The sequence below is a fragment of the Macaca nemestrina genome, chromosome 2, assembly GCF_043159975.1.
Source record: "Macaca nemestrina isolate mMacNem1 chromosome 2, mMacNem.hap1, whole genome shotgun sequence".
In the NCBI taxonomy this organism is placed as follows: Eukaryota; Metazoa; Chordata; class Mammalia; order Primates; family Cercopithecidae; genus Macaca; species Macaca nemestrina.
The window spans coordinates 84,877,508-84,905,200 of NC_092126.1; the positions used below are offsets into that span (position 1 = coordinate 84,877,508).

Here is a 27,693-nt window from a genome sequence, read left to right on the forward strand (position 1 = left end):
GATGATTTTTGTCTGTAGAAGAGGAGGGCTGATGGAATTCAACTGCCTCAGTCTGTATCTAAATCTTGTTTTATGGGATTGAGGTTACGTTTTGTTTGTGTGGCTCTTAGGAACAGAATTCAGATTTCTGCCTTTGAAAAAGGGGAAACCCTTTACCAGTTGCGATTATTAAAAAATGGAATTTCCTGCGTTTTGAGATAGTGAACTCTACACTGAAGTATTCTGCTACTTGCTAGAAATTTTGTTCAAAAGTTCAAGCATTAAATGGGGAATTGGTCTGGATGACCGTTAAGATCCCCAAGAGAATTCCAATTCTGTGACCTTAGCTGTCAATTAAAGATGTTTATAAATGTTTTATCAACTGTTCTACCTACTTCCTTATTCTTAGATGTATACTATTTCATGTTAAACTATCACCAGAGGCCATTAATCATATAAATAAACAGCAATAATTGCATAGACTGATGCGTCATAGAGTGCTTATTATCCTATATTATATAAAATCCTGTGATCATTTTGTTGTTGCCATGGAAGTATAACAGTGGTTGCTTTATTATGACTAAAGCTGGGGGACTATTTTTAGCCAACTTATAGTCATCTTTGCCAGCTGAAGCATATTCAATTAAATATCCATTAATAGGATAAAGTTTATGGAACTCTGCTAATGACTCTCTTTCCCTCTTCACTTTTAAACATTGTGATGAAATTAAAGCTTAGCTAATTGAGCTCAAGGTAACTACAAATGAGATGTGCTTCAAGGATCTTGAATGAGCCTATTTTTTTCTACCTTCTATTTATTTTTTACTGCGTTCTTTCTAAGTCATTCTTCTGAACTGATCCATAGCACATCTGCATCAAAACCAGTGATCAGGGATGGCCTGAGGAAGTGGGGCTGCTTGTGGGGAAAAGCAGACTCTGAAGGCCTGGAAATCTACATTTTCAAAAAGGCCTAGAAATTTTGATGTAACAGACATTTGAGGATGATAGCAGGAAGAATTTAGAAATTGTCAGCTAACACCTGTCTTCTAGAATCTGCAAGCATAGAGCTACGTGACACCAGTACCAGCAGTACCACCCAGCATATTACTCTAGAAGGAAGCACAGAAATTATCAGGTTTCTTCTCTTTTACTTTGTATCATGGACAAATAAGTAACTTGCCCAGGGCCATACAGACTGAATCCCATATCTCCACTGAGCCATTTGGTTTTGATGGGGGTGGACTGAAGAGAAGAACTTTAAAAAATACTATTGGAAAGCTGAACTGGACCAGTGACCAGCCTCTGGATTCCTGTGATGATTTGTATCAGTTACCATTTTGAATATCATGCATATGCTATGGTCACAGAACTCTTAATGCATCACAAGGACAGTTGGAAAACAATTCATTTGAGATTAATTGGTACTGTGTATTTTCTGGTTGTGGCTTTTCTGCCTTGTCTGTGGTTTACACACCAATCCATCAAATTATTTCCTTCCTTTTTCTTTTTCTTCCATGTTAGGTGTCTGTCTGGTTCCTCCCTTCTTTTTCAAAGAGAGGATCAACTTTCTGCCCCAGATCCTTCTTTCTCCTTATCTGTTCTCTACTTCATTTTAGTAACATTTCTGTGCAGACAGCCTAACAGACCTGACCTCAGATCTCTGGCCAGGAAGTTTTTACTCAAATACTTTGACAGTGTTTTACTCATCTAAAAGTGAATGTGATCCCTAGACAAGTATGAGGCTGAAGGTGCGTCTCATTGGACCTCACATGTGAGCATATGTACGTGGGAACATGGGGGTTCTTTTACAGGTAAAGTCATGGGGAAGACAAGTCATAAACCACAGTGGTTTCTCAAAGGCAGTGATAGAGATAAGATGATGAAGAAACTCCTGTCTTCTCAGTGTTCACAGTTTTGTTTGAGTAGGGATGTCTGGAAAGGGGAGGAGTATAGTGCTAACGTTTTGCCTTGAAGGGATTTATGAGTTGCTCATATTTATATATCATGCATATCATTTGTTTGTGCTCATACTCTTGCTTAACCATTGATAGTACTGTATGCGAAACTCCACATTTTGATGTACTCTTGTTTTTAGTGATTACCTGGTAATTTTGCCTTCCCCCCATTCTTACCTATCCTAATATGGCCTCTTTTTTTAGCCTTTCCAGGTAAGCAAACTCCAAAGCCTTAGTCGTTGTTTTGAGGAACTAACTTTAAAATGTATCTATTCTATTGAAAATCTTGTTGCTTTTTCCGCTGAGGATAAATAGCAGTGAATCAGCTAGGAGACCTTTCTGGTAACCTGTCACCCCAAATGTAGACACTCCATTTTGATTTGCCTCAATCCCCCTTAATAGATGAAGGGTTGGTTTTTGAAAATGAAACTGTAGCTTGTTTAGTAAAATTGCTTGTTTCTGTGGAGGCAATGTGCCAAAATTAGAAGCATCTATGTTACAGCTGTAAAGCTGTCTGGTGCCTCTCAAACAATAACTTTGTCAGTTCATTTTTATGGCTGAGAAAGTAGCAGTCTAGGTGACCAACTTTCTCATAATTGCTTGGGGGTGTTTACTGACTGCCCTTGATCAGACTCCAAACACTTCAGAGGTAGGAGAGCCTAACCTATTTGTAGTCGTTATTTACCCTCAGCCCTCAGCCTGCCCTTTGTTTTTTACTTACAAACAAAAGAGTAAAAGCAACAGGCTGGTCTGTAGGAACTCTCAGTTACTTTCCCGGCCGCTTCTGTGTGGTTTTAGGTAAGACAGAGACTGGAACTATGTACATCAAACTAATTATCTCAGAGCCCTTTATTAGGTCCAAGCCGCTGGACAACTTAGAAGATTTTTATTAACAATCAAGACTCTTTTGTAAAGTTAAGTTAATTTTAGGAGATTGATGGTCCCTTCCAGCCTGACACTGGAGTGATGATGGAGTGAGTGAGCAGCCTTCTAGATTGGAGAGAAAGTAGCATCAGGTAGATAAACTGTGACTCTGTGTTTTATGGAATATTTGGTTCGTTTTTTTTCCATTTCCATAATCACTCTTGATTTTCCTTAGTAGTTCTAGTCCATACATCCTGGACATTTCTTTCTTGCCTTTGGATTTTAAGTGCATGAGTTAAAAGAACTAAGCTAGTAAACCACATTAGGATGTTGTCAATAAAATGCCCTTACAATGTTGTTAAAGACTTTGCTTTATGGCAAGCACTCTTGCAGGGGCAATGGCAGAGTCAACCCTGAGAGTAGTTAAAAGGGATCCTCTGTGGTTTGCTTTGTAAGCCTCACTAAAGCAACAATAATTGAAATCCTTGAAATATATTGAGTAATGATATGTTGGTAAAGCAATACATGATTATTACTTGTCATACAACTTTCAGGTTGGTGATGTTTTTCATGTTCTTTCATTTGTAACAGATGAATAATGTAAAACAGCTTGTGAGGAGTACAATGACGTTTTGTTGTCTGGTTAATAATTTCAGCACTATTTGCAAAATTGCCCTGCTAGAGCATGACCTAGGAATTGTAAAGCGGAACACAAATAAAATAGGAAATGTGTATTTGCCCATGAATTCTTCGTGGACTTGTTACAAAAATACTTGTTTGCTGTCCTGTCTTTTGCTCACTCCTTTGTCCCCACTGAGAGAAGAGGGCCTTGTGGCCAGGCAAATGTGATGGAGGTGGGAGTACGTGAAGGAAGAGTAGACAAGGTTTTATTCATCTCTGTTCCCTTTCATAACTCTTCCTAAGAGCAGAGAAAGCTGGTGAGAGAATGACAGGCAACCCTGTTAAAGACTTGGGGGCCGGGCGCGGTGGCTCACGCCTGTAATCCCAGCACTTTGGGAGGCTGAGGCGGGTGGATCACCTGAGGCCAAGAGTTTGAGACCAGCCTGACCAATATGGTGAAACCCTGTCTCTACTAAAAATACAAAAATTAGCCTGGCATGGTGGCAGACGCCTGTAATCCCAGCTACTTGGGAGGCTGAGGCAGGAGAATTGCTTGAACCCAGGAGGCAGAGGTTGCAGTGAGCCGAGATTGCACCACTGCAGTCCAGCCTGGACTCAGGGCCAGTGCAGTGAATAAATTCTGCCTCGTTCCTGCTGAGACCTCCCTTAGTTGCTCTGCTTGCATCAATTTTTAATGAGCAATCTTTCTGATTCTTGTCTCTACAAAATGCGTAAACTTTAGTATGATTATTTAACATCTTAGTCTTCATTTTTACCTCGGGGCATTTAAAATTTAAATAGCCTTGTTCTAATAAGCAGAATAGGGGGTAATTTTTTTACCCTCAACAAGTTTGTCTAGAGGATACCACTAGGAGTTATACTCACCTGTTCCTATTCATCTCTCCTGGGAACTCCGTCTTGAGTTTGTTATTAGCTGAAATGCTAATACGTGCTCTTTACTCTGTGTGAGAAAGTCTGAGGGCCTCTCGGATGCCCGTCATGGGCCAAAGAGAAAAAAAATGCTGGGATGGTTTGCTTTTAAGGTTTTGAAATGAAGCACTTGATGCTCTTTCTGATGCCTTTGTTTTAATTTTGCTGTTGATATTTGCAAGGACTTTACTTGTTAAATATCAGAAGCCTTTTCTCAGTATTATTGAGTTGTATTTGTATAATTCCTTAGGGCTTTAATGTTTACAAGGTCCTGGTTTAAGTATAAATAAGTTTATCTTTGGATTACCTGCCGTTCCAAACCTGACATTAAAGATCAAAACAAAGAAAGATGGGATCTTAGTATTCATTTAAATAAGTTTAACTGGCTAGGCACGGTGACTCACACCTGTAATCTCTGCCCTTTGGGTGGCTGAGGTGGGAGGATCGCTTGAGGCCAGGAGTTTAAGGCCAGCCTGGGCAGCATGGTGAGACCACATCTCTACAAAAAAAATACAAAAATCAGCTGCGCATGTAGTGGCTTGTCTGTAGTCCTAGCTACTCAGGAGGCTGTGGTGAGAGGATCACTTGACCCCAGGAGGTTGAGGCTGCGTTGAGCTGTGATCATGCCACTGCACTCCAGCCTAGGTGACAGAGCGAGACCCTGTCTCAAAATAAATAAATAAGTTTAAATGATAAGGTAATCCTGAATGTTGTTTATTTGTAGAGTAAGTAAATTATGTTTCAAATTGGGACAAGGTGATGAAGTTTAACTTGAAGAGCAGAGTCCTGAGACCCTGGGAGATTCAGCTTTACCGTCAGTCTGGATGTATGGAACCCACTATTTTTTGTTTTTCCAGAGATCAATTTCTTGGACCCTTCCTCAGAGATCTTCTACCTAACTCTTCAATTATTTCTGTTGCTGGATCAGACTTTGACCAAATGCTCATGCTGCTTGAGTTGCCTGGGCTATGTGCCTGACTCCATGCTGAGATACACAGAAATCTCAGGCCAAAAGCTGGGTCTCCCCTCCCCCTACATGGTTCTGTGCACCTGTGCATTACTCATTCCGCATGCCATTCTCTCCATAATTAAGAACAGAAATGTTTGTTCTCGTCAATGTCATTGTGTCCTTGGCATCCTGCACAAGGTCTGGCAGTTACATTGGGTTCAACAAAGGTTTGTTGAACTGAACAAAGTAACAACCAAGAGTTCTAAAAACTGGAGTTGAAGATTATACTACAAGCCTGTTTCCTGGTACCTGATGTCTTTGACAGTCTTAAAGCTTGCATTTCTGTAGCCCTGAATTTAAATCAAGTTCTTTTTGAAACCATGTTAGGTCATCATGCCTGCTGTGAATGGATTCACCAGCTTTCTACCATTCATTGCTAGTTACTGAATTTTGAATATTCTTCCCCCACCCACTCTACGGATAATTGTTATTGTCCAGCTCCAGAGTTCCTTGCCTCTAATGAAACAATTGCTGCTGCTTTATGCAGTAGTTTGTTGTTTATGTATGTGTTAAAAATCTTCTGTGTGACTTTCAATTCCTTACATCATCTTGCACAATGAATGTTGATTGAATTTAATAAAACACAAGCTAAGAAAAGCATAGTATTTACACAGTAAGTGTATTTACACAGTAAGTGTATAGGTTTTTTTTTTTTTTTTTTAACCATTTAAGCCTAAAAACAACTTGATAAAGTAGCTAATTGGGTAGATTCCTCAATTTCAATGAAACTGAGGAAAATTGGGATTTAAGAAGCTTGTCTTATGTGAGAATTAAACCCTGGTCTTTCTGCTCCTGATGCCCTTAAAACAGCTAAGTAACAAAACAGGTTCAAAGAGGAATGTTTGAAAGAAAAGACTTGAATTTCAAATTGGCAAGACAGAATTGTTAACTAACGCCGGCCTTGTGATTTGAAATGGCCAAGTGAGAAGATGATGGCTACCCTTATTTAAGAATTCTATCAGCAACTCAGTTTTGGTTCTTGGTAGTGATATACATTAAGGTTTTAGCAGGAAAATTTAGTCATGGAGCAATTTGTTCTTTTGGCCACTTGCTCCTTTTTAAAGACAATGACTGGACCAGACTAGAAATTCTTGAAATAAAGCCAATGCTAGAGAAACGGAGATCGACTTTCAGAAACAAAAGGCTGGTCCTTTGATTTACAGCTATCTGAGGACATCCCGAAAGTTCGCACACCCAACTTTCCAAGATTTCCTAGAAATTGGGGAAACAGAACAGGTAATCTGGGGAGACACAGAGGAATAGGGTTGGGGGGAGTAGACAACTATGACAAACCAGCCTCCCTTCCCTTGTTCTTTTTATTTTCTTATTTTTTAATAACCATAATTAGGTTATCGTGAAGATACTACATTTTCAAGAGGAGGATATTCTTGCCAAGCTACAACATGGAAAGATACTTTAGAAAGAAAGAATGTGAAGAGCAAAAAAACTCACTTGCTCGTCTACGAAACTGTGTAACTCATTTGCTCATTTGGCGTCTGTGGTGAATGATTACACTGTGTTAACCTCTTTGTTCACATGGTATTTTTCTTCTACTGGGGCAGTGTTTTAAGTTGTTAAGATGTTACTCATCAAGGCACAGTGCTAGGCACTTTATATGCATTACATCTTCCAGTCCTTAAACAACCCTTGAAATTAGCACCTGTCATCCCTTTTGGTAGGCCAAAAGTGTTGATCAGACAGTTTTAAGTAATTTGCCCCAAGGTCATGCTAGAAAGTGATGGAGTCCAGGTGCAAACCCAAGCCTCCCTAGCGCCTTCCTGGCCCGTTTCCTCTCTGGGTGGATGCCCTTGGGAAGAAGTAGTTTTGGTTGGAGAGACCAGTATGCCTTCCCTCATTTCACCTGAGCCAGAGGAATGTGCCATCAGTACCTAGCTTCTGTGTGAAAATAACACCTGGAAAGAAGATGAGTTTGCCAGCAGCAGTTTAAGGAACAAGAGATCTTACTTTCAAAGGAAAGTGTAATTAGAAAAAGAAGGAGAACAGAGTTCTCGTCCCTGTTGTTCCATCTCTTGCCTGCTCTTTCCTGGGCTGGTCAGCTTGCTTCTGGGCCTCAGTTTGTTTATTTGTAAAACTGTGAGACTTCTATTATATCCTAAGGGCCTTTGACCTCCTCAGTTCTGCAGTTACTAAGGTTTCCACAAGATAATAATCTCTTTAAATCTTGTAAAATTTATACAGTGCCTGAAATGCCTCCTTGTGTTTATTTATTTATATGTCTGTATCCCCACGCAGTTGCTTGTGGATAGACAATGCATCTGTTGGCTTTTGCATAGCACAGTGTCTAGAAATAGTGTCTTTGCAAATATGAATGTATATGGAATAAAAATGTGCTCTCAAGAGATTTATATGCCGTTGCTGTTTGGTAGCTTGTTAGTAACCCCAGTTTTACTATCTTATCTTTCTTTGGTTATTGGCATAATTTTTCAATTCTTTTTTTGTTAAGGTGAAATGCATAGAACATAAAATTAACTCATTTAGTAAATACACCTATTCACAATGTTATGCAACCACTACCTCTGTTTCCAAAATGTTTTTCATCACCCCAAAAAGCTGTACCTATTGAGCAGATGCTCCTCAGTCCTGCAAACCTTCCACCCACCCTCCTGCCTCAGCCTTTGGCAACCACCAATCTGAGTTCTGTTTCTGTAGATTCATTTATTGTGAATATTTCATGTAAGTGGAGTGACACAATATGGGTGATCTTTTGGGTCTAATCCTAATGCTTTCAAGCTTTGTCAGCATTCTAGCTTGTATTAGTGCTTCATTCCTTTTTATGGTTGAGTAGTATTCTCTTGTTTGTACATACCACATTTTATCCATCCATCTTCTGATGGACATTTCAGCTGTTTCTATCTTTTGAGTATTGTGAACATGAACACATGTACAGGCTGCTATGAACATGCCTGTAGATGTGTTTGTTTATGTGTTTTCAATTCTCTTGGATATATTACTTTCAATGGCAAAAAGCAATTATTTTTGTACCAACCTAATACAACTAAAAGTGGAATTAGTGGGTCATAAGGGAATTTTACATTTAACTTTTTTAAGGAAGTGCTACACTTTTCCACGGTTTCTGTTTTACTTGCCTACCAGCAGTGTAAAAGTTTCCAATTTCTCCACAAACTTGCCAACATTTGTTATTTTCTCTGTGTGTGTGTGTCTTTGTCTTTTAATAGCCATCCTAGTGTGTGTGAAGTGGTATCTCATCATGGTTTTGATTTGTATTTTCCTCATGATTAATGATGTTGAGCATCTTTTTATGTGTATGCATGTGTTTGTGTGTTGACTATTTACATATTATCTTTGGAGAAATGTTTATTCATTTAGCCATTTTTAAGTTGGGTTGTTTGTCTTTTTGTTGAGTTATGAGAGTTCTTCCTCTATTCTGGATACAAGTCCTTTATCAAATATGATTTGGAAATATTTTTCCCATTCTATAGGATGTGTTTTCATTTTCTTAGTAATGTCTTTTGATACACAAAAGTTTTTATTTTAACGAAGTTCTTTTTATCTATATTTTGTTGCTTGTACTTTTGGTGTCTACGGATCTGTTGCCAAATGCAGTGTCATGAAGATTTACTTCTGTTTTCTTCTAAGAGTTTTATTATTTTTTTAAGCTTCTATAAGTAGGTCTATGATCCATTTTGAGTTGATTTTGGTGTATGATATGAGATGGGGTCCAAGTTCATTCTTTCTGCCTATTTGGGGTCCCTGGAATTTTGATAATATTACATTGACTCTAGATCACTTTGAGTATTATTGCTAGCTTAATAATAAATCTTCCATGGATGGGTGTGGTGGCTCATGCCTGTACTCCCAGTACTTTGGAGGCCGAGGAGTATCACTTGAGCCCCAGGAGTTCGAGATCAGCCTGGGCATTATAGTGAGACTCTGGCTCTATTAAAATCAATCAATCAATCAGTCTTCTGTTTCATGCTACTATTTAGCAATGTTTTGTAGTTTCAGTATACAAACCATTTACTCCATTGATTAAATTTATTTCTAGGTATTTTATTCTTTTGGATGCTGTTGTGATTGGAATTGTTTTCTTAATTTTCTGATTATTCATTTCTGGTGTGTAGAAACACAATTGGCTTTTGTGTGCAGATATGATACCTTGCAGCTTTACTGAATTAGTGTGCTAGCTCTAGTAATTTTTTTGTGGGATCTTGGAGATTTTCTGTATGTTGGGATATGTCATATGTGAGTAGATAAATTTTATTTCCAATTTGGGTGCCTTTCTTTTTCTTGCCTAATTGTTCTGGCTAGAATTTCCAGTACAATGTTGAATCTCAGTAGTGAAGGTCAGCATCCTTGTCTAGTTTCTGATGTTGGGGGAAAGTCTGGTTCATATAGTCTTCTGTCTCATGAAGTCAGAGCTTATCAAAGCATGGTCCCTAGACAGCAGCATCCACACCACCTGAGAACTTGTTAGAAATACTCATTCTTGGGGATTCCCTCTAAACTTTCCAGTTCTGACACTGTGCGGAGTGGGGCCTAGCAATTTGTATTTTAAGAAACGCTTTAGGTGATGTGGATGCACCTTGAAGTTGAAGAACCACTGTAGCAGAGTTCGAATTTCTTTGAAGTTAGTGTCTGTGCTTTATTTTCTTTGTATTCCTTTTAGTTCCCTTGTGGGATTAATCAGTGTTGAATAATTAAAAAAAAAAAAAAAAAAGAAATTCAGAGCTAACCAAAGTGCCTACATTATCTCTTAGCTTGTGTAAGAGTCTTGAGTCACTATGAATGGTTAGAGATTCATCATTAGACATTTATGAGATTCATCAGAAGATCTCACATTTTGTATGCAGTATTAGACCCATTGCAAACAGCTTAAGTGTACTTGTATTTAGACCATTTGTTCTGATAATTACTTTCACCATTATTATCTGTTTACCTACTAGCTGTGGCCTTATAGCTACTTCTGCCAGCAAGAATTTCTGTTCCTCAGCGATTTAAAAAGATGGAAGGGTCACTTTTATAGGATATATTGGATTTTATCACATCGTTATTTCATCTTTGCCTTATTTTCTCATTAGTTTTATCTTGCTGTGTTGTGATATCAACTCCTTTGCATCCTTTTTGAGCAAGACGATATTTAAATCAATTAGGAAAAAATGTAATCTATTGCAACTAAGGGCTATTGTTGAAAAATAGCCATTTAGTCATACAAGTACCAGTTTATAGACAAGTCCAATAATTATATGAATTCATTACCTGTTTACATGTATTACATGAATACTCAGATGATAAAAATACCATTTAAACGTGCCTGAAATTATAATATAATTGATTAGTTTATGGCTGATCTTTTTCTAAGACTTGTTTTAAATGATGATTTATACCCTGGATTCCCAGTTGCCACCACTTTGAGATTTCCAAACTTTATTTGTAATTCATCTAATTAGTCTAGTTCTGTCTGCTCCCAGAATGGGTGAATGTTGTGAAGATAGCGTCTGAGATGTGTGAGCTCTAGGTCAGTGGTTCCAACCGTTTTGGCACCGGGGACTGGTTTTGTGGAAGACAATTTTTCCACGGATTGGGGGTGAGGGAGACTGTTTCAGAATGAAACTGTTTCACCTCAGATCATCAGGCATTAGTTAGATTCTCATAAGGAATGCCTACATCCCTCTTCACGATAGGGTTCGCTGCTGATTAGGAATCTAATGCGGCTGCTGATCTGACAGGAGGCGGAGCTCAGGCAGTAATGCTGGCTTGCCCACTGTTCATCTCCTGCTGTGCAGCCCGGTTCCTAACAGGCCACGGACCACTATTAGTGGTTGGGCACCCCTGCTCTTGGGGATCCCTGGTAGCAGGGAAGAAATAGAGGATGGGCAGAATGATCTTGCAGCCTTGGTGCGGGCTCAGGAGCTCTCCAAGAGCTTGTGTGGTCCTAAGAATACAATGTTGCTGGTCTTTCCTTTTGTCTCTTTGATGTATGAATACTGTCATAGAATCATTGCATTAATTACCATTGATTGAATAATAAAGGCTCTCCAACGTTTCTGGTTCAAGGTTTAAGTAAATGAAAAATAAACTCATTAACAAATGCTAGCAGACTTTTAAGACTTTTAGGAACTTTAGGAAGAGAAATTAGTGTTTTAATTAGGGAAAGATTACAATAATATTGGACATTCTCAAACACAGTTGAGCAGAGATAGTAAACTCACAGATTGGGAAATAAATGTTTAGGAAGACAATAACTTCTTTTCGTACCACTATGGTGAATGAGATTTTATTTTGTTAGCTTTTAAACTCCAAATTGCTTATAGTTGTAATGGTTTATTTCAGAAAGGAGAGGAACTTGGGGTTCTAAGGCAAGGTAGAGTTTTGGAAACTATTAGTGCATATTTATAAATGTCCTTTGAAATAGTTTTGATGACAGTGACAAAAGGGAGAACAAACATGTTAAAGTCATTTGGCTACTCTTGAAATCAAGACTGTGTAAAAAACCTTTTCTAGCTGTAAATCACATACTTGTCCTACATTCTTTAAAGCATTTTACACAAATGACTTTAACAGTTTTAGGGGTCATGCCTAGGGTTAAGAGACTATTTGCATGGTAAACATTTTGGTGATTAAAAAGCAATACTTTATTGAGGTGGTAGCACCTCTGTTCACACTCTGTACTGTGAAACATTTTATTTTTACCTGATGAGGAAGGATTGTTCCCTAAGTCAATGTTGTACCAAGTGTATACTTGTTGATTTTATGTTGCATGGGTATGGACTATTAAAAAGCTTTAGTACTTGTAATAGTAACAAAAAAATTTTTAAAAAGCAACCAAAACTATCAATAAAATTATAAAAACCATTGTAAAGAATAATGATAACTAGTAACATTTTGATGAGTGATTATTGTGCCATGCACTGCTCTAAGCGCTTTTGCACGTTATGAATTTAATCTTTAAACCTGACCATATGAAGTAAGAACTGTTATTCTCACTTATGACTATTAGGAAGTAAGGCTCAGAAAGGCTAAGTGAATTGTTCAGGGTCATACCACCAGTGTGAATAGTGAGCTGGGGAATAAAACCAGGCAGACCACGCTCTTAACATCTGCTGCATCGAGCTGTGTACATCAGCCCTTGAATTTCACAGACAGTGCTCAGGATGGCGCAGACATCCCATTGTTTATGATTTATTTTTAATGAATCAATTAAAATACAAATATTGAGTAAATACACAACTCTCTGTATGGCTATGTCAAAAATGCTGAAGCTGACGAGAAAAATGGTTTTGGAAACCAATGCCTTCAGCGATTGGTGGATGTATTCGTTTAAATTATACTTAAGAATTAAATTGGGTCATGCAGTGATCGATTTTTATGCCATTCTCTTCTTTTGCTGTGTTTATTTTTTACAGTTATAGAGATGATCAGATAGTTTAGTGATTTGGTGTATTATCCGTGAATTTGGATTGAATGCTTGGCACTTGGAATGTTAGACAAATATACAAATGTTCTTCCCTCCTCCTGTTTTCTTTCCTATTTCACAGACTTGTTCTTATGCTCACCAGTGTCCCTGTCCCTTTTTTCCCTACTGAGTCTTCTCCTGTGAAGTGATCATAACACTGGTTGTACTGTGAAGTGAAAGATCCATTGTATGCACATTTAAATGCAGCACTGGATGGCAGGATCTGCCTTTTGCCAAATAAAGTGTTGTATTTCTCTTGGTTTTTGTTCCAGCTGAGCAATTTTCATTGCCGACAGCACAGACAGCACAACATACATTAGGATAAAGCAAATAAACAATGCAAGGCACTTGGAGCCAGGAAGTCCCATCTTGGACTAGAAACACAAAGTTTTTCTATTGACATTTGGGAGGAGGGCTGCTAAATAGGCGAGCCAGCCACCAAGTAGAAAACCAGTGGCCATGAGGTTCTTGCACTTCTAGGGAAACCATTTGTTTAATTGTTAGATCTTTGAAAGGTGTCCGAAGTTGATTTTGATGTAACAGCGGCCAGTTTCTTTGTAATTAAATATTAACTCAAAACTATATCTTGGGTAATTGTTAACCTTGCCATTCGTTGTTTGCCTTAGACATGTAATTAACATTCATTGAATTTAGCTTTTTGTTGTTGTTCACGTCTTTTATTAACTCATACACAATTGCTTGTCTTCTGTTTTTAAAAACGTTTTTGGGAAGACAGAGTCTTGCTCTGTGCGCAGGCTGGAGTGTGGTGGCTTGATCATGACTTACGGTAGCCTCGACCTCCTGGGCTCAAGCCATCCTCCCACCTGAGCCTTCCAAGTAACGAGGACCACAGACACGCTCCACCATGCCTAGCAACTTTTTAAATTTTTTGTAGAGATGGGATCTTGCTATGTTGCCCAGGCTGGTCTCAAACTCCTGGGCTCAAGTGAGCCACTGCGCCGAGCCTTGTCTTCTGGTTTGTTGAAGCAGTAAGTCAGACAATATTTGTTACAATAATGTCTGTCAAATGTTTGTGACTGGCCATAAAAACTCCAGCACCACATTCATCTGAAGGACACTGCTAGTGAAGGCCACTCATTTTGCTGTTGTCATCTACCTTATCGTATCTCAGGACATCCAGCTTAATCTTTTTCTATTACGTTTGTTCTTCTTGGGAGTGGTATGACTACTTCTATGAAGTCCCAACACAAGATGAAGAGCGGACTCCTTTTGAATGTGTAGTTAAGACAGAGTATGTTCATCTTTCAGTTGCTTGCCAGCAAAGATCAGTCTCTGCTGATCAGGAGAAATTCCTTCTTTATTCTGGATCTTGGCCTTTGGATTTTCTGTTGTGTCCAAGGGTTCAGCCTTGAGAGTGGTGCTTTTTCTGTAAGGACTTTTACGAAAATCTGCATTTTGGTCGTGGTTCCATCCCAGATGGTGGATCAGAAAGCTGAATTTCCTACTTTGAAACAAATTTCTTGTTAATTTAATGCTTTACTTTGAAAAATCCAAGTAAATCTGGCATTCATATTTTTAATAGTTCCTTATTTTAAAATATGATCTAGGCCTGATGTGGTGGCTCACACCTGTAATCGCAGCACTTTGGGAAGCTGAGGTGGGTGAATTACGAGGTCAGGAGTCTGAGACCAGGCTGGCTAACGTGGTGAAACCCCGTCTCTACTGAAAATACAAAAATTATCTGGGTGTGGTGGCAGGCATCTGTAATCTCAGCTACTCAGGAGACTGAGGCAGGAGAATCGCTTGAACCTGGGAGGCAGAGGTTGTAGTGAGCCGAGATTGCGCCATTGCACTCTAGCCTTGGCAACAAGAGCAAGACTCCGTCCAAAAAAAAGATCTATTTTTTCCCCCTGCCTTATTCAGTTGGTTTGGAATAATTTAAGGATCTCTTCTATTTCAAATTATGGCATGTTACAGTAATTTATTAAAAATGATAATCTAACTGAAAATCATAAACCCAAAGTTTGTAGGAGCTTTTTAAACCAGAATAGAAAATAATTTTATAATTGATTTGTTTAAATATTGATTAATTATACATTCTTTTAAAGGCCAAATAAAAAGAAAGAAACTTTTTGCCCCACTCTGTTAGACTGCTATTAACTGAGCAATCTTGGTTTATGGAACTTGAGGTTTTGGGAATCATTAAATATTTATAAAGATACTTATAGTTTTGGGTTTTTTGTTTGTTTTCTTTGAGTTGTATAGTTGGAGAATTCCTTTTCATTTGTGGTTTCAGGTTTAGCTTTAAGGCAATGTATACCAACTTTTGAAGAAAGATTGTCAAAGTGATTAATTATCTTCAGTATGGATAGTACATTGAAAACACTGATTATTTTGAATAATGCATGTTTCTTCAGCTATTAACATCTGACTCATCTCTTTTAGGACCTGCTGAGGTTCCCATGATGTCACCCAATGGATCCATTCCTCCCATTCATGTGCCTCCGGGTTATATCTCACAGGTAATCCATTTGATGGACTTCTCTACTCACTATGGACACTACGTTACTCCAACAGAGTATACGTTGAGGCTTCAAAGCCATATTCCAGGAGTTAATTTAGGTATCATAGTGCTAGATTTGCCATCATTTTGTGGCACCACATGGTATTACTTGTGTTTTGCCACTTGACGTACTGGAGAGCCAGAGAAAAGGAAACGTAGAAGGCCTACTAGACTGTCCTCTGGCAAGTGGCGTTTTTATGTTTGATTGATTGGTTGTGATTTCTTTATGGAGTCTCCTGCTTTAGAAATTTCCTTCCACCTGTAATACAACTTTCTGGAAGAAAATTCATAGATTTAGTTAGTTAACATATTAAAGGAGACATAGCTCACATAAACAGGGCCTGCGTTCTGTTATAGATGGAAAAAAATGGAGTTCCATTGCTCCACGATGTGGCACCACCTGGGCTTGGTGAATTACTGAGTATGATGTGAGAACTTGGCTGTTTGCATTTAAATTTCTCTGAGGTTTGGTTTTCTAAGTAAAATGATGGTAATAGGAATCTCAGAGATCTATTGGAAGTGTAAAAAAGCTTAAAGGATGAAGTTATGTTCCTGTGCCTGAATGAGGTATAAAATGTTTTGCATGGCTGGAACGTTGTGGACATCTGTATATACTTTAGATTTTTGTCCTAGCCTCAGCACAATATACAAATCTCCTGTTTCTGCATAGCTACCTTTCCAAATACCTAACAAACTGTTTTTCTCTCTTTCTGCCTTTTTTGTTCTTCCTACTTAGCATAAAATGAAAAATATTTACAATTTTACTCTCCAGAGATGATAATCACTGTGCTAACGTTTTTTTGATTATATCCTTCCAGATGGATTTTTCTTTTCTTTACTCCTTCTCTGTCTCTCAGCCTCTGCTTTTAAAGTGGTTTAAAAATATGTAATTTTCAGTTTTTAATGATTTTGCTAGGATGAAAAATTGGCAGCTACATAGGAAAGTTGCTGAAGCAGAGGCAGGAATCAAAGATTTATCCTTCTCTGATATAAAAACTTAACCGTTTCTTCATGTGTAAGACATATCGCAGCTACTATAATTTCATTTTTTCCATCCTTTTTTTTTTTGTGAGCCAATTTGACTTTATTTATTTATTACATAGCCAGATTGCTGGCCAGTTTTCCTGCTGTTGCAAATAAATGACTTATTTTACACAAGTCTTTGTAAATAAGAATCACTGGAGGGAGGATGGGGTGTAGAACAGGCTCTTCCAGCAGCAGGGATACAAGATGATGGATCACATTCACACCCGCAGTCAGTTAACAGAAAAGAACAAGGAATGTAGAATTCCATTATGTCTCCTGCTCATTTATTTTGAGGACGTGTTTTATTCCATTGAACAGAGTACAGTTCTCACCACTGGGACAGCAAAAATAACACCTCCTTTTATGCTAAAGGTCCATTTATGGAGTACCAGTTAAAAATTGAACATTCTACTGGAGAGAAGCTTCAGTGTGCTTTTTCTTGCTAGTAGTATTGCTGGGGTTGTATTAAATGCAAAAATATTTGTTGCATGTACTAGGAGAAATGAAGAATTTTTGACTTGGATATAGTTCTGATTCTGGAAAACTGTAGAAAATCCAAATAGAAAGGGTAAAAGTAGAGGTGTAAACTTGCTTGTATGAAACTGATGATGGAAGCGTGTTGACGTTCTTTCCCAGCTGATAGTTATGGCAAAATATGCTAGACAATATTGGAAAAATAGTTAAAATGGAATAATTTGAATTGAGAAAGGGAAAGAAGCAGTCTGTAAGGCATGTGAATGACTAACTTCATTTCAGTTGGGCTCTGTGACCAGAAGATGGGTGCAAAGTTAAATGACCTTCAATGATAGTATTATATCTTTTATGACATGTTACAGTAGAGTATCTGAAAAAGATTGTTAATATGAAGAAAATAGAATTGAGAAGCCAATAGGATGTGTACACAACATCATCTTCAAGGCTGGCAGTACACACACTTCAGTGAAATGAGGAAGGCGGAACCAAGTATAAAATGTCTTAGTTGTCTGGTTATCACCAAGAGATAGGAGCAAAATACATTGTTGTCATGCAGTTGTAGAAAGAAAGAAACACACACACACATACACACACACTCTCCCCCTGCAGGCTGGACATATGTGAGTTGTGCTCAGTACTAATCTGTCCCTCTGCTAGTTAGTTCTGTACAGTTATCCCCACAGTCCTCTTCCTAAAATACACATGACTTTCTTGTTCAGGTCTAGAGTTGGTTGCCATTACATACAAATGTAGTTAAAGTTCTGTAGCATGGTGTATATGATATCCATAACACTCAACACTGCTTACCTCTCAAGAGGCACCTTTACCTGTCACCACACGGTCTATATGTTAAACCTCTGTTCCCTAGATACCTTGAGCCTCTTTCCAAATAAACACTTTCATGTCCATTATTTCCCCCTTTCTCTGGAATACTCTAGAGCCTTTCTTTGACAATTCAGTTGTTCTTTTTGGTGCCTCTCCTCAGTGTGACCCTTTTAGAACCTTCATCACAGAAATAGTTGTTCTGTTTTTTCAGCATCTGTGATTCTTTTCCTCCCTGTCGTAGAATACAATGTGTATTTATAGTCATCTCCAAGAACTCATATTGCCTCATGGGGATTGTATCTCAGCATCTAGAATACTGCCTGACACAAAGTAGGTACTTGGCTAAATGTTTTTAAATGTAAATGATTGTCCAAGCATAAGTAAGTACAGGAGAGATTCACATGTATTCTTCAATGATTTGCATGTTTAAAGAGAGTAATATAATGCTTAATAGATGGAAAATAATATGAGACTGATCTATACCTGCAAAGAATGAAATGTTCTGAATGTGTTTTTAAAAGAGAGAGGAACGCCAAGACAGTTCACTGGAGAAAAGAATAATCTTTTCAATAAATGGTGCTAGAAAAACTGGATATCCACATGCAAAAAGAGTGAAGTTGAACAGCTACCTCACACCATATGCAAAAATTAACTCAAAATGGATTATAAACAGAAATCTAGGAACTAAAACTATAAAACTTGAGATACGAAATTTTATAACCTTGGATTAGGTAATGGATTTGTATATGTGACACCAAAAGCATGAGCAATAAGAGAAAAAAATAGATATATTTGACTTTATACAAATTAAAAATTTTTGTGCCTCAAAGGACACCGTTAAAAAGTAGAAGAGGCCTGGGACTGTGGCTCACACCTGTAATCTCAGCACTTTGGGAGACCAAGGCAGGTGGATCATTTGAGGTCTGGAGTTCGAGACCAGGCTAACCAACATGGTGAAACCTTTTCTCTACTGAAAATACCAAAAAAACAAACAAACAAAAAAAGCCAGGTGTGGTGGCACATGCCTGTCGTCCCAGCTACTCAGGAGGCTGAGGCAGGGTAATCACTTGAACCCGGAGGTGAAGGTTGCAGTGAACCGAGATTGCCCCACTGCATTCCAGCCTGGGTGACAGAGCGAGACTCCGTCTAAAAACAACAACAACAACAACAAAAATGGAAAGAAAATTCACAAAATGGGAGAAAATATGTACAAATAATATGTTTCAGAAAGAACTTGAATCTAGAATATATAAAAACCTTGTAACTCAAGAATTAAAAAAAAAATAATTTAAAGGTGGGCCAAGGACCCAACAGACATTTCTCCAAAGAAGATATACAAATGGCCAATTAGAACATGAAAAGATGCTCAATATCATTAGCCATCAGAGAAATGCAGATCAAAACCACACTGCAATACCTTAACATGCTAGAATTTCTACAGTCAAAAAGACAATAACAAGTATTGGCAAGGTTGTAGGAAAAGTGGAATACACTGTATGTGTTAATGTAAAATAGTACATCTGCTCTGGAAAACAATCTGGCAGTTCTTCAGATGGTTGAATAGAGAGTTGCATATGACCCAACAATTGCACTCCTAGGTATATACCTGAGAAATGAAAATATATGACCACACAAACACTTGTACAGGAATGTTCACAGGAGCATTGTTCATAATAGCCCCAAAGTGGAAACAACCCAAATGCCTATCAACCTATGAATAGGTAAATGTAATATAATATTTCACACAATGGACCATAATTCAGCCATAATGAGGGATAAAGAACTGATACATGCTAAACTATGGATAAACCTTGAAAACAGTATGCTAAGTGAAAGAAGCCAGACATAAAAGCCGCATATTGTATCATTCCACTTATATAAAATGTCTGCAATAGGCAAATTCATAGAGACAAATAAATCAGTGGTTGCCAGGAGTTGGGGGGAAGGAGTAATGGGGTATGCTGTTTCTTTGGGGAGATAAAAATGTTCTGGAAGTAGATAGTGGTGGTGGTTACTTAACTGGGACACTAAAACCTACTAAATTGGACACTGTAACAGGATGAATTTTATGTTATATAAAGTAAATCTCAATAAAGCTAGTACAAAAGAAGGGGCGAGGGGAAGACAGTGACACGTCCCAGTTATGAATCGAGAAACAATGGGGCAGCTGGGAAAATGACCCCACTTTGAAGTTATTGGTGGTGGTGATGGTAACTACTATGAATATTGTGCACTGTGCTAAATGGTTTATTTTTATGTCTAGTTTTCACTGTCCCATCTCTACATAATGAGGATGCTGAGGCCCGGGTTGGAACCAGGATTGCAGCCTATGCATTTCTGATTACAGTGACCTCTTTCCCACTATGATGCAATCTCACAGTCTGTGGCAGAACCTTGTCCTGACGGTTTTATTGCTTTCTGGCAGTGTGAGTGTGGGTGTGTGTTGTGCCTACTTATGTATCTCCATTTCTAAAACACCAGCTACTTGTGCATGGTATGGTCTTTATTTATTTACCTTTTTTTAAAAATTTTTTTTGAGACAGAGTCTTGCTCTGTCACCCAGGCTGGAGTGCACTGGCGTGATCTTGGCTCACTGCAACCTCTGCCTCCCAGGTTCAAGCGATTCTCGTGCCTCAGCCTCCTGAGGAGGTGGGATTACAGGTGGGCACCACCATGCCTGGCTAATTTTTGTATTTCTAGTGGAGATGGGGTTTCACCATGTTGGCCAGGCTGGTCTTGAAATCCTGACTTCAAGTGATTCACATGCCTCAGCCTCCCAAAGTGCTGGGATTACAGGTGTGAGCCACCACACCCTGCCGGTATGGTCTTTAATTGTAAGAAAATTGAAGAGGGAGGCAAGTAAACCAAGATTTTACAGTAATAACTCTAATCTGATTGAATAGAGAAGTTCTTGATTATAGCAGATTTGTTGTATAAATAGCTGAAAGTCCTTTAAAGATAAATTAATAAAATTGGTCAAATCTGACAAAATACAAATGTCATTAATAAGCAGATAATAAACTCCTGAAGTTCAACAGACAGCTGTGGAGGTGCCATCAACATAACAAGCTTTGTTTTCTTAGGTTGAGAAGGGCTGAATTGGTGGACTTTACAGATACTGTGGACTTAGGGTGCAAAAACAGTGGAATCCTGTCATTTCAGCTCGGTGGTTTCTCTGATACAGTAGGTTGGGGGAAGTGGTGTGTTTTGTGCCTTATTTTTTAGTGGGATGAGAAGTAGGGGGTTCTTTTCAACTTGAGAGAAAATATAGACCTTTTTTTAAATTATGAGAAAGTGGATTTAGGTAAGCGGGAATTTAATCTTATCACAGTCATCATCTCCATTATGTAAAAGCATTTTTGAGTGTGATTAGAGTTGAAACTGAAGGAGAACATGGACATTACTTGGAGAGGCCTTCCTTCAAATTCCACCTTGGCTACTTTCTATGTAACTTTGATAAATTCTTTCACCACATACGCGAACACCTACTTGATGGGGTAGAGAGAAGAATTAAGAGAAGTGTTATGTGAGGTGTGGCACTCAGTAAGTAGTAGCTATTACAATGAAAAAGACTGTTACAACAATTCCAATGGAAGTTTGGCAGAGCTTGCCTTCCTAAATACATATTGAAATCACATGATGTGAAGCAAAATTTTCCTTTCATTGTATACTGGCCATGGTTCTCTGTTTTTTAACCTCACCATTAACTTTCTGAATAATTTATATGTAAAAATTTCTTAAGCAGATGCTTTGAGTTTTATTTTCCATGCTTCCATAGTAATTTATGACACATTTTTTTTCAAATGTTATAGGGAAAACTTCATATTGACCCAAAGATTTAAAAAGCATACGAAAAGAAAAAGTGAAACATCCAAGTTAATGTTCTATCATTTGGGAAACTACTCTTCTTTTTCCAGATTAACTGTTGTAATCCCAAAACTTAGTAGTCAAAATAAATATTTTTGTTGTGAGAGTAGAAAGAACAAAAATAGCACATTGGACTGTTTTGGGGATTAATTAAGGGGTCAGTACCTGTTGAAATTATATATTTCATTTCCCTTAGCCAGGGAAAGGCAAGAAATGTATTGAAAAATATATTTAAATTTGGGTTTGGTTGGTCATTTGCCAATGATGACTGTTTGGAGAGTTGGCCAGAAAGCTGAAGCCCCTGTGGAGAAACAGTGGGGCCTGTTAGGTGGAAGCCGTGCAATGCTTTTACCCCATTTCACCCAGCCAAGCCAGCTGAGCTATAAACATTAGCCTCAATTGCTTCCCTTTGGTAACTACAGCTGGGGATCAAACCGCCGCTTTGTTTCACCTTCAATGTTGTGAAAATGATAGCAGAAAGGCACAGGGGGGATTGCCCTGTGCCCTGAGAAACTGAGATTCAGGCCCATTTGGTGGCCAATAAGGGGAACTGGATTCTCTTTCAACACTTTCGGTCTTTCAGAGGAATTGATTTTTCTATAGGAAGTTAGGGAATTGTTCCATAGCGTACAGAGTGTGTGCATGGGGATTGGTATTGTGTTCCGTGGAAAAGGACATGGTACTTAGGTATCATTTCGTTTCCATTACCAATGGATTTGAAGCAATTTTATTTTTTATCTTGTGGCTTATTTTGTCCAAGGAGCAGTTACAGACAGGGTTGACAATGCTTAATTAAAAAAATATACCAAGGACATCCCCTCCCCTCAAAGTATTGTGCAGGTTTCCTCTTTCTGAGCCTTCTCCCCGTTCTGTACCTTCTCTTTGATTTCTTTCCTTTGTTTCTGTGATCCCGGCATTGTGACATAATAGAACACAGGATTAGTGGGAGGAAACGAGGGCCCAAGCAAGACTCTACATCCAACTGTCTGTGTGGTTTTAGAAATATTAAGTGATTTATTTGGGTGTATCACTTGTTTACTTGATCATTGTCTGTCTTCCTTTTAGCATTTAAGTCCACAAAGGCAGGGACTTTGTGTGTCCTGTTCAGTCCTGTTCATCACTTGGTCTCTTCTTTCTTGAAAGGTACCCAGCATATAATAGGCATGTATCAAAATTTGGCTATCTGACTGGAGTCATTTTTATCTTGTGGAGGGAGGCAGAGAGGGGAAAGTGAGCATCTCTGGGGTTCTTTTCTGATCTAAAATTAGATGATTCTCCTCTGTTCATATTATTCCTTAACAGGGTATCAAATGAGACTGTAAGTAAGTTTCCAAAAGCAGTCATTACCAAAGCAGTGTGGCACACTCATTGATATTTAGCATTTGATTGACTAGAATGCTAGTTGTCACCTCTATACAAAAATGATAGTTGATTTTCATAGTAGGATTGACACATTATTACATCCAGAAATGACTTCGGAGTCATTAGTGTTAAATTTGCCCTTTATATTACATTTTATTTAATTGCACAATTATTATAATCTATCTTTCTAAATTAGTAAGTCATATTTGTCATATGTAATAACTTTTTTAAGAAAAACACCTTTTTCTGACCTGTTGGGTAGCAAAACTTTACCACGGTTAGATGAATTTTACATTTCTACACATTCTTTGAAACTCATTAAGTTCACAAAATTAGAATTATATAATATGGTTATTTTAATCTGTGATAGGTGTTATCTGAATATCTTCAGTATGGATTCTTAACTTTTTATTGTACTGAGGAGCCCATTGGCAGTCTGGGGAAACCTTTTTTAAAGTAAAATATAAAATCCATAGGTACAAAGACCAGGTTTTTCAAAACTGGTCAATTTTTTTTAAAAAGGTGATACAGTAATTTTTGTGCTGTTTTATTAGCACATTAACAACATCTAGCATCAGATCTAGTAACTATAATAATTTTGAAGTTGTGATGATTATAAAGATTAATATTTCTATAACACTGTAATGTGATATGGAAATGTCATATTTTGTTAGTAACAAAGTCAAAGGTACTGCTAGTACTACCTTGATTTGCTGCCTACATTTATAAATCAGGGAAATACAAAATTGCAGTTGGATGTTAGTGAGTAATAAAGATGTAATTTCTGAGGTCATGATCCCCTGAATTCTGTTCTTCTTCTTTTGTGGGGGATAAGGGTCTGGGTACCTGGTTAAGGCCCTTGCCCCTATTGGTGAGTAGTAATAGTATGTTTGAAACTTAGAACCATAGCTCTGTTACTGGGAAGGGCCCAGACTGATTTCTTGATTCCTCATGTCTAATCTCATAATCTGAGTGGGATAGTACAGCAGTAGAAAGACCATGGGTTTCAGAGTATTCCAAACATGGGCTCTACACTGTACAGCTACAAGTAGAGTAACCATGAAAAATATTCTAACTTCAGGCTTTGCTTCATTTCTGGAAAGGTATAGCTGTATCCTTCCCTGCAGAGATTGTCTGGGCTGTCTCACAGGTGTGAAAGTCTTGAATGGTAACAACTTCTGTTTAAGGAATTATTTTATGTTGATGAATATGCCAGTTGCCTGTTGGGTTAAGTCTGGAAGACCCTGTTCTGTGTATTGGCATCACTGGAATAAAATGGACCTGAGTGTGCCTGAGAAGCCGGAATGAAAAGATGTGACTGGCCATCTCTTCTGTGATGGGTAATGGACAGGCACTGCAGATGCCCACTGGGGATAGCTTTATTCACATCTCAGAAGCAGCTCAACTGGGCACAAATAAAGCCATCAAATGTCTACATACTGTTTGTCACCTAACAAAGTCTGTCCCCTAATACAGCATTTCTGTTTAATCTGAAATAATTATTTGATCCATTTTAGTATCGACTGAAACTCAATGGATGGAACTTTTTTCACTTGTCCAGTGTTCTTATGTGCCACACATTTTTTGGGAGGATTAGATTTGATTTTTAATTTTTTAATTTGGTTCTTTTTGGTATTTAGGTCAGTAATATACAATAAAGTGTGAAAGAAATGGAATGGCATTTCCAGTGAGAGTATCTGGGTATGAATCTTGTCACCCAGTTAGCCCGCCTTAAGTTAATTTACTTAATCATAGCTGAGGATTCCTCAGCTAGAATTTAGGACTGTGATGCTGCTTATGTTAGATCTTCTGAATTTTATGCAAGTCAAGTTCTGTGCCAAGTGTTTTATAAACTATTAAGTGATATACAAATTGTAGGAGTTGTTATTGTCACTTTGATTCTTATATCAAGTTAATTTGCTGTTTTGCTTTCAGCATCAGTGCCCAGTACTGTGTTTTTTGAGCCCCTGGTTTGAGATAAGGCCTCTTGGTTCTCTGCAGTATCTGGAGAGGCTTAGCCCTCTAACCAGGGAGGGGTTCCTCTTTGTCCATGGGATTCTCTATTTGGAGACAGCTCTGGGCTATGGTAAAGTAGAGCTGTAGCTAGCTAACTGAGGGCTCATCCTCGGGTCTCCAGTTCATAATATGTGTCTCTTGACCTTGCTGAACTTCCTTCTTAATTTAGAAAGTCTTAATAATTTAATTGGCCCTTCCACTATAGTGTTACATAATTCACTGAAGTAGTTGGATCACAGAGATACCACAGAGATCTGTGTTTGTTTCCATTCTCCTGTCCAGCCCTCAAGGGTTACTGTCATTGGACAGTAGCACCTGGAAAGAGCCAGGTGTGTCTGGTAAAGTACTCACAGTTGATTTCATTTATATATGCCTTAGCAGTGCCCCTGTGCAAGATTTAAAACTTAAATAAGTGTGAATAGAAGCTTGACTTTTTTTCTGAGTGTATAAAAGTGTTCGCATGTACAAAGCCAGTGGAAGGATTGCCATTTTTGAGAGTGTTCTTATACTGATCACCTCTGAAGTAAGCCTGTGGGTAAGATTCATGCCCAGAAATGCTGAAGACAAGCACCAGTACCTTCAGTACCTTCAGCTGTGATTCTCCTGAACAGCAACACTTGATTTGTTAACTGGAACTAACCCTTCTCCCCTGAAGTCTGTATCATACCTATTGCCTGCAATTGGTGTGTGCGTTAAAAATTAAGCACCTGCTGGGCGGTGTGTGCCTTACAGGCCAGAGGATCGCTTGAGCCCAGGAGTATTGGGCTGTATTACACTATTCTGACAGGGTGGCCGCAATAAGTTCGGCATTAATGTGGTGACCTCCTGAGAGCTGGGGACCAGCAGGTTGCCTAAGGAGGGGTGAATTAGCTCAGGTCAGAAATGGAGCAGGTCAGAACTCCCATGCTGATCAGTAGTGGGAACACGCCCATGAATAGCCACCACACTCCAGCCTGGGCAACACAGCGAGACCCTGTCTCTTAAAAAAAAAAATTAAACACCAATGGGTTGGGAAATTTAAGATTTCTAGACATAAATGAGAGTGCTCATAAAAACTCTGGGGACTTTTTGTTCATTCATGAATTACCTGATTAGCTAAAACCTTCATTTTGATCACCTATAAAACAGACAAAAGTAGGTATTTAGACTTAATCACTGGCAAGAACTGTTTGAGACAGACAATTGGAATTTTCAAGGAACTTGTATTTTTCCTGATTCGGAAGAGGATGTCTATTATCAAGCTGTAAGTACTCTGCAGGATAATCTTTTTTGTTCTCATTTAAAGGACTTTTAGAAACCTAGAAACATCACCAGTCATTTATTTTTCCTTTTGAAGACAACAATAATCATGTTGTGTGGCAAAAGGAGCTGGTCCTAAACTTAGAATGATAATGAAAGTTTGCAAACATCAAATATTATTTCATCACTGTTAGCCATTTATAGATGTGAAGAGAAATGAGCTTGAAAAGTACTTTGATGTTTTCAGCCACACTTTTAATCTTTAGATTTGAAAACAGAAAAGGAAGTCTGTATATTAGGGCAATATATTCAATTCTTCCACCATTTTTTAATTTTTATTTTTTATTTTTTTGGATACAGGGTCTTGCTCTGTCACCCAGATGGAGTGCAGTGGCATGACCTCCCTTGCTCAAGTGATCCCCCGACATCATCCTCCCAGGTAGCTAAGATGACAGGCTTGTGCCAGCACGCCCAGCAAATTTTTGTATTTTTTATAGAGATAAGGTTTTGGCACATTGCCCAGGCTGGTCTTGAACTATTGGGTTCAAGCAATCGCCCTCCTCGGCCTCTGAAGTATGGGGATTGCCGTCATAAACCACCACAGCCAGCCCTCTCCCACCATTTTTAAGTCAAGTAGCTTAATCTATAAAATAAAATGTTTGACCACTTACTATTATAAAACTCTTTTGTTGCTCCTGGAACATTCCTTTATCCTAATTTTTCTTTCTTCTTATGGTACTTGGGTGATGGTGGTGAGAGTTGGCAGCACAAGGGGGGTTGGCTAGGGCAGGCACAGACCTTACATTTCAAATCTCTACCCTACTTGAAGAACAAGCTTGCCTTTCCTCTTTTATATTATCTACCATATTCAGAAATGCAGAGGGAAGAGTTAGTGCAAATTGTTAAAGTGAGTACCGATGCATTTGTACTCCTGATTGGTGAGTAAAATAAAACTGCTCAGTCTCCTATAGGATTAAAGTAGAACTTAACATTGGAGATGTTTGATCTTTGTGTGTAAATGCTTGTGATAAAATCATGCTTATTTAAAATAAGATCAGGAATGATAGATATAAAATGAACTGGATTCAGATTTTCTGTGATTTTAGAATAGGATGTCAGCTATTTACCAGAGTTACAGAGAAAAGTTTTAATAATGACGTGCTAATATTCTTGGCAGATACCAAATCTAAGCAGGTATACTTAATTCTTTTATTTATTTATTTATTTATTTATTTTAGCTTGCTTTCTTATTCATTTACTCATTTAACCAACATTTACTGAAAGCCTTCTGTGTGCCCAGTTGCTTCTGAGGGACTTGCAGCTGGGTGGGAGAGACAGTGTGTAGTCCAAGCTACAGGGGAGACGTGAGCACCAGCCTGGTTGGGAGAGTCCTGGATTCTGCCTACCCATCCCCTGAGTCCATGCAGCTTATTTATATCATCAAACCTTTTTCTTCTCTTTGTTCGTTGTTCGCATGCCCACTTTTATCTGAGACATCTTCTCTTCCTGGAATGACCTGGGAACCCACTTCAGGCATGTTGGCAGCAATGAGAAATTCAGCCTGAGC

At 38.3% G+C, this 27,693-nt stretch overlaps 1 protein-coding gene and 1 pseudogene across 6 annotated transcripts in view; one reads left to right on the forward strand and one right to left on the reverse strand.

The window, feature by feature from the left end:
* The window catches only part of LOC105465664 (fibronectin type III domain containing 3B), a 364,084-nt gene that overhangs the window by 173,814 nt on the left and 162,577 nt on the right, over positions 1–27,693 (forward strand). For all 6 annotated transcript variants that reach the window (XM_011714222.3, XM_011714227.3, XM_011714244.3 and 3 more), the window contains one exon: positions 15,200–15,276. In XM_011714222.3, the coding sequence (XP_011712524.2) occupies positions 15,200–15,276 (77 nt within the window). The remainder of the gene's footprint in view (positions 1–15,199; positions 15,277–27,693) is intronic.
* On the reverse strand, positions 10,784–14,208 carry LOC139360810 (ubiquitin-ribosomal protein eS31 fusion protein-like; annotated as a pseudogene).